Consider the following 7,528-nt stretch of genomic DNA (forward strand, 5'->3'; position numbering starts at 1 on the left):
ACACAGGTTGTCTGATGCAAGAGTGGCTTTTGATTTGTGGTCCTAATGCCTGGGGATGCTAGGATGGGGGCTGGTGAGCTGAAGGTCAGCATGGAGGCCTAAGGAGGTCAGTTACTCTTGCTCTGGCTCTGACCCTTGCCTGACCTCGACTGACCCTGGCAAGTGTCTCCCAGCCCCTGAGGGGACAAAGCAGAGAAGGATGGGTATGGATGGGCCTTTACTTCTGTTTCTAGGGGTTCAGCTTCTTAGACAATTAGGGTATGATTAGGTGATTGTGGGTCTCAGGGCACCATGGGGTCAGGCAAGCTCCAAAATCTTCTCCCTAGAGGATCCAGCCTCCCTTCTTTTCCTTCCCCACTTTCCATTTGCCTTCCTGCATTGGGCAGAAAATGAGAATGAGTGGTCCTAAACGCTGGTGAAGTGATGAAATAATGCTGCGTTCAACTTCTGGGAAGTTAAGGTCCTAGGAAAGAAGCTCTTGACTCATTTAAAATGTGTTTCATTTAAGTTAACCAGAATGGTACTGTTTGGCTGGAGCTGGAAGTTCCTACCATCTAGTCCAGCCCTCTTCTTGTGGGTAAACTGAGGCCTGGCCAGGGTCACACAAAGCCCAATATTAGAATGCTGTCTAAAAGCCAGCCGTCCTAAGGCCCACAGTTCTGGTGTGTATTCCGTATTTCAAGAATTCCACCAGCCTTGCTCTGGGTCTTGTGCGTGAATCTACATCTTCTCCACTGCAGTGCAAGTTTATAGTCAATTTCCTGCAGTGGATTTTAGACTGGTGACTCCGTGAGGGCAGGGATGGAGTCTGATTCACATCTGTGGCCCAGCCCTCTGTGTGGAGTCTGGCACAAAGCAGGTGTTGAATGAAGGAAGGACAGCAGGGAACCAGATTGCACCTTTAGATCAGTCATTCTCCAGGGAGATTACTTAAGCCACCCCGGCTCCCAAATGCTTTAGCTTTAAGTGTTGAGGGAAGAAGAAGAGAGCAACAAACATTTATTTCATGATTTCACTGTGCCAGGCAGCATGCTGAAAGCTTATCTCAGCGCACTGCTGGCAACAGTTAGTGGAGGGGAAACTATTTCATATATGATGAAAGTTCAGTCCAACAATGTTTGAGGTGGCTCATGGCCTCTAAGTCAGCAAGAGGCAGAGATGCATGTTGAATCTGAGGGCAAGGCTGCGCCCAAACATTAGGTTGTGAGGTTTGCCGAGCACTATATATGGTGCTCAATGCTTTCCTTTCTATTCTAGTTTGAAAACACCTTCACCAGAACCCAAGAAGGCAAACAGGAGTGCAGTTGCTGTTTTACAGACGAGGAAACCAAGGCTCAAGAGAGGTTTAGTGGGAGGGCAGCCCTTGGCCTCAGGCCCCTGGGCTCAGTCCTCCTCCCCGGTTACAGGTTACAGGACGGTTACAGGACGCACAGGACCCATGCAAGGGGGCTGGCTGCAATGCGGAGAAGAGGGATTGGCAGGATCCGAGGGTGGGGAGCCCAGATCTAGGCAGGATTTGCTCTTAGGCCAAAGGTGACCTCTCCACACCCAACCGCCGTGTTCACATTCTGAGAGACCCGGCCCCCATACGCGGGCGCGCAAGGCCCAGCCCCCCGGCTGGGGAGACTTCTGAAACTCGAAGGTCGCTCCCCGGCGGTGGCGGCGTCCGAGGTGAGGTGGGCTCAGCTGGGCGCGCAGGTCTCGGCTCCGAAGCCCGGAGGGCGGCGCTGCGGCGCGGTCCCAGGATTCCCTATCCATTATTCACGATGTTTACTAGCGCGGGCAAAGGAGATGACACCAGGGGGAAGGAGAGGGGATCAGAGCGAGGCGGGGGCGGAGCAATACTAACCCTGGGGCACTTCGGGTCCCAAAACTTCGGGAGGAAAAGTGCGAAATGATGAAGAGCTGGGAAGTCAGATGTGGCGCCCGGCACACAGTAGGCCATCCGTAAATATTCGTGGAATGGATAACGGAACGAGTGAGCCAAGGGCTCTCTTCCCAACTAGCTCTGTTGTCTCGGGCGGGTCACTTAACCTCCTCGTTTTCCTCACCTGGAAAGCAGAATAACAGTATCTACTCCGCAGGGTGTGCGGATACCATGAACTAAGTCTCTAAATAGCCTACCACGTATTAGGAGCTCAAAAATGGTAGCTATTGTTCTGGTGAATGGGGCTTGTGAGGTTTGGCAGCCGAGTGGAAGTGCACTGACTGACTCACAAGGCCGGTGGGCAGTTCTGAACTGTTACTATTCTAAACAGAACTCATGAAGCTTCCTTCCACTGACGGGTTGGGGAAAGGGAGAGGGGGCCAAGTTGTCTTTCTCTAGCGAAGGCCAGAACTGCCAGCGTTGGGAGGAAGCCGCTGGTCTCCAGGACCCGGCAGACATTTATTTCCCCCATTTCCACCCCGCCGGGCGATTGGGGTCACCTGGGGCTCATTCTGGCAGCCCCTCACCCTCCCTGGAGCCCGTCTGGGCGCATGGAGGCGCCTCTTCGCTGAGCCGCGGGGCCGGACTCTGGTGGACGGCTCGGGCGTGGGGCCAGGAGCGCCCTGGAAATGGGCAGTTTGGCGGCAGCGAGGCCGACAAGGAGTGTGTGTGTGTGTGTGTGTGTGTGTGTGTGTGTGTATAGAAGGGTCAGCTTCCTGGACCCACTCAGGCCGTGGCTGCCCTTCGATCTGGGCAGTGCGAGTTGGGACAGGACGGAGAGGTTTGAGACTTTGGGGGAAACTAGTCCACCAAGAAGAAACAATCCGGAAGGTCTGCCGGCCTGGAGCCAGGCGGGGCGGGGCAGGCCCGGAGAGGCCAGGCCCGACCGGGGTATAAATGCTGTGGCGGGGGCGGCTGTGGCGGGCGCACAGACGCGCGCCTAGAGCTGCTGCCTGGCCTCGCCTCCCGGGCCGCCCCTGCGAGTCCCGGGCGCGTGAGCACGCCTGCGCGCGCCCGGGCCCTTCCTGGCAGGCTGCTTGTAAGATGAGTGAAGAAGCAGGTGGGGGAGAGGGGAGGCAGCGAGCGAGAGGGCGAGGGGAGCGCGGGCGCTGAGCGGCGCTCACTTGGAGCGCGGCGAGCGAGCGAGACGAGCCTGATCCATGTCCCTCGCTGCCTCCCTGCCAGGCGCGCGAAGATGATGGCCATGAACGCCAAGCAGCCTTTCGGCATGCATCCGGTGCTTCAAGAACCCAAATTCTCCAGCCTGCACTCCGGTTCCGAGGCCATGCGCCGAGTCTGTCTCCCAGCCCCGCAGGTACGTACTGGAGCATAATTACCGCTCTAAGGCACATTTTTTGACAGGCACTAGCTTCATGTTTTTTTCATGTCGCCCAGAACAATCGCCGCTGTCTGAACCCCTCTCCTTGTCTCCCCCGCGCTCTCTCCCGGCGCGCTCTCTCTCTCATTCATGTCTCTCTGATCCACACGTCTGTTCCAGCAAAGCCTCTGTCTCCGTATTAATTTTTATGACCTGGGCTTTGAGGAGAGGCATCTCGGTTGCTTGAAAATGTGTTTTAATCCTGAGTTGACAGTATTCCCCACTGACCGTGCTGTGCGCCTTCTCGCTTGCAGCTGCAGGGTAATATATTTGGAAGCTTTGATGAGAGCCTGCTGGCACGCGCCGAAGCTCTGGCGGCGGTGGATATCGTCTCCCACGGCAAGAACCATCCGTTCAAGCCCGACGCCACCTATCATACCATGAGCAGCGTGCCCTGCACGTCCACTTCGTCCACCGTGCCCATATCCCACCCGGCCGCGCTCACCTCACACCCACACCACGCCGTGCACCAGGGCCTCGAGGGCGACCTGCTAGAGCACATCTCTCCCACGCTGAGCGTGAGCGGTTTGGGCGCCCCCGAGCACTCGGTGATGCCGGCGCAGATCCACCCGCATCACCTGGGCGCCATGGGCCACCTGCACCAGGCCATGGGCATGAGTCACCCACACGCCGTGGCGCCTCACACCGCCATGCCCGCGTGCCTCAGCGACGTGGAGTCGGACCCGCGAGAGCTCGAGGCCTTCGCCGAGCGCTTCAAGCAACGGCGCATCAAGCTGGGAGTGACCCAGGCGGACGTGGGTGCGGCTCTAGCCAACCTCAAGATCCCCGGCGTAGGCTCGCTCAGCCAGAGCACCATTTGCAGGTTCGAGTCTCTCACTCTCTCCCACAACAACATGATCGCGCTCAAGCCGGTGCTCCAGGCCTGGCTGGAGGAAGCCGAGGCCGCCTATCGAGAAAAAAACAGCAAGCCAGAGCTCTTCAACGGCAGTGAGCGGAAGCGCAAACGCACGTCCATCGCAGCGCCGGAGAAGCGCTCGCTCGAGGCCTACTTCGCTATTCAGCCGCGGCCCTCATCCGAGAAGATCGCGGCCATTGCTGAGAAACTGGACCTTAAAAAGAACGTGGTGAGGGTCTGGTTTTGCAACCAGAGACAGAAACAGAAACGAATGAAGTACTCGGCGGTCCACTGACTGCGGCGGGGCGCGGCGTCCGGGGCCGGGGCCGGGAGAGCGGAGTGTATGCCACCCCCCAGAGTGTGTGTGTGGGGGGAATGGTTATGGGGAACTCCAAGACGTTTCCTGGCAGGTCAGGCTGTCTCCCCCGATGCCACAGACTTTCCCCTTTATCCTACCTGGTTGCCTCCCGGACTTCTCTTTCTCTTCTTTCCTTTCCATTGCCACCTGAAAAGTTATGGCGCTAAGAAAAAAATTCCTGAAGGGCAGGCCCGGAGTGGCAGGCGCTGTCCGTGGTGCTGAAAAATCTCCCTTGCGCGCTGGACTGCGAAACCACAGGGCAGGAGCCCCAATGCAGGGGACAGTGAACTGGCCCCGACCACACTACTCCGGGGTGAAGGCGCCACTTTGCTAAGCGTGATTAGACAAAGGTGAAGGGATGGGAAGGCAGTGATAAACACTAATACAAAGTCTAACTGGGGCACAAACATGTACTGGAGATTTATTTAGAGTATATAAAATACATGTATGTTTCCAAAGGATAGCCTTATACTCCTTTCCTCTCCTAAATTCTATCCATCTCATCCTTTGGTTTGCTGTAAGTTCTCTAAGGTAGCACGGACTAGGTTCAGGGAAAGTGTGCGTGAAGTTGCGAGGTCCCAGCTGTTCTCTGCGGTAAGTCGGGCTCCCTAAAAGATGGGCTCAATTTTGGCGACTGAAAATGCCGGGATCTCAAAGCTGGTTGCAAGCAACTGCCGGCAACTGCTCTAGCGCATCCTCCAAGATCTGATGGTGTTTGAGGGGGTGATTACTGCCTGCTGGAGGGGTGGGATTGGTAGTGTTCCGGTCGGACTGAGGACTCTCTGCCCCCAGCTCGCTCCTGCAGCCAGATTTCCAGCGCAGCATAGAGGCGGCTTTTCGAAAGTAATTGTAACTTCTCTGGATCATATGCAAGTCCTTCTAACACATCTAACCTCATTGCGATTTTATTATTGTTGTTGTTGTTAGCATTGTTATTGGCTATTATTTATTTAACTCTGCTTCTTTCCATCCCCCTTACATGGGTGTCTCCTGGTGGAGGTTCACTTGTGATTTGGAGCGGAAAGAGGAGCCAGACTGCTGGCCTGGACCCTTCTCACCGCCCCTCCTCTGGCCCCACCACATTTTATCTTTCGTTGCTTCATGTAATTCGCGTGTTGCTGTGTGACCTTGGTTTTGTTCTCCAAATAGATACAAATAAAACATTAAGTTTTCTTCTCTATTTACCCCTTGAATTAACTCCTAAAATAAATGCTTTATTTTTCAACCCGAATCACAGTGCTTTTCTTTCTCAGAGGCTAAGGAGTACTAGTCTTGGAAAGGATTTAAAAGTGAGGACCCATAAGGGCTGGGTTCTCGCTTCTGGTAGGCCAGTGTCTGGCCATCTCTCCCCTCTTCCACGCAGCTGCACCTTCTCACTCAGATCTCCTCTAGGGAGAGCTGGCCGTTCTTCTCTGGACCTCGAGGTTACAAGGCACTTCCCTCCACACTTCCCTGCATGTGAATCTATCAGCCTCTGTTCGGTCAACTAGACTCAGATCCACTGCAAACTTTGAAGCCTGACTGATGACAGTAGGAGCGCCTAGTACTTGCACTCATTGGCTGAATGATCCTGAAGCCAGTTTCTTACCTTCTCTAAGGCTCGGATTGCTCTGCTCGCCTGCAGGATTAAGATGTTAATATTTACCTCACAAAGTTATTGTCAAGATTAAATAAGATTGTTTATTTGAGGCATTTGGTAGCGCCTGGTGCTCAAGATGAAACATTATTTTAAAAGATTCAAGTGGCCTGGCAGGAAGTGGGTGGATAGAAGCAAAGAGGGAGGAAAGTGCTCTTTCCTGGGACAGAGTCCGTTGGGGCCCCTTCGGGGTCATTTCAGAAATTCATTTAAAATTGTCACCCAAGAGCTTACTCAATTCATGGTCTATCTCATCTTCTCTATGAGGAAGGGGGTGCTAAATGGTACATCTGCTGTCAAGATCCTAGCCTAGTGCCCTGCGCACAGTAGGTGCTCAAAAGATGGCCATTCCCTTTTCTTTCACTCCCTCTAAAAGGGGGAAGAAACCTTTTTATTTGTGAGCCACAGGAACACCTTCATGATTTAAAAATTAATGTTCCAAGTCAGGGAGTCGTCTGCACGCTTCCCCTCTGTGTCTTCAAAGAGGTCTGGGTCATCAACTCCCGGCCGAAATTCGGAGCAGAGCGGGTCTCCCCTCCGCGCAGTGCACTCCCTCTGCGGCAAAAACAAACCTAGGGATCGCCCCCAGCCCCTGGGCCTCAATCCCTCGCCCCCACCGAGCGCAACAACCCCAGCGATGCCTCCACCTCCTTCTCCATCGGGTGTCCTTTAATAATAAATGCCCTTATGCCATTACATTATATTGTGGGTTTTGAAAATTTAAAATACGGCTGATGCAATATTAATTGCCTATAGTGGTATAAAACACAGGGCCGGAGCCCAGCCGGGCTGCAGAGGAGGCGGCCGTGAGCGTCCCGCGCCGAAGTGAAGCGCTCCAGACAGACGCGCCTTTGCGGGCTGCGAGATTTCCTGCAGGTAAGAGCCTTCAGCTTTTCTGGTCCGGGAAAGAACCCGATATCCGCCGCCTCCATCTCCTTTCTGAAAAGTTCCCTGCTGAGATTATATATATATATATATATATATATATAACCTCAAAAGTTTGGAAGACTTTTTTTTTTTTTTTTTGGAGAGGGCGGAATGAGCAGCCCGAAAATAAGATCTGCGCTATTACTGGACTGGCTGGGTTGTGAGTCGCACGCTCACCTCTGCGCCTGGTCCGCTTCAGGCGCCGGGACTGTCCAAGCGTACCGGTATTTCGACCAATTTGCACCTGCGGGCGGGAGCTGCGGCCCGGTCCACGACGCGCCCCACCCTCTCCCACCCACTGAGTGCGCCGGGTCGGCGCCGCTGCCTCTCTCCTTGGGCTCTCTCAGGAAGCAACGGGAGCTGTGGTTTCTCCGGAATTGTGCAGTCGCCTCTGCCCCTCCTCCGGGGCGGAGGCATAGTCCTCTCAAGAGTGGAGGGTGGGTAGG

General features: G+C 54.7%; 1 protein-coding gene across 1 annotated transcript; it reads left to right on the forward strand.

Annotated features, from left to right (window-relative positions):
• Window positions 1-2,986: 2,986 nt before the first annotated feature.
• On the forward strand, window positions 2,987-5,750 carry POU4F3 (POU class 4 homeobox 3). The gene is made up of 2 exons (XM_003980945.5): window positions 2,987-3,242; window positions 3,560-5,750. Exons 1-2 carry the CDS (start codon window positions 3,123-3,125, stop codon window positions 4,454-4,456), a joined length of 1,017 nt encoding a protein of 338 aa, XP_003980994.1. The 5' UTR covers window positions 2,987-3,122; the 3' UTR covers window positions 4,457-5,750.
• The last annotated feature ends 1,778 nt before the right edge of the window (window positions 5,751-7,528 follow it).

The sequence above is a fragment of the Felis catus genome, chromosome A1 (genome assembly GCF_018350175.1).
Source record: "Felis catus isolate Fca126 chromosome A1, F.catus_Fca126_mat1.0, whole genome shotgun sequence".
NCBI lineage: Eukaryota > Metazoa > Chordata > Mammalia > Carnivora > Felidae > Felis > Felis catus.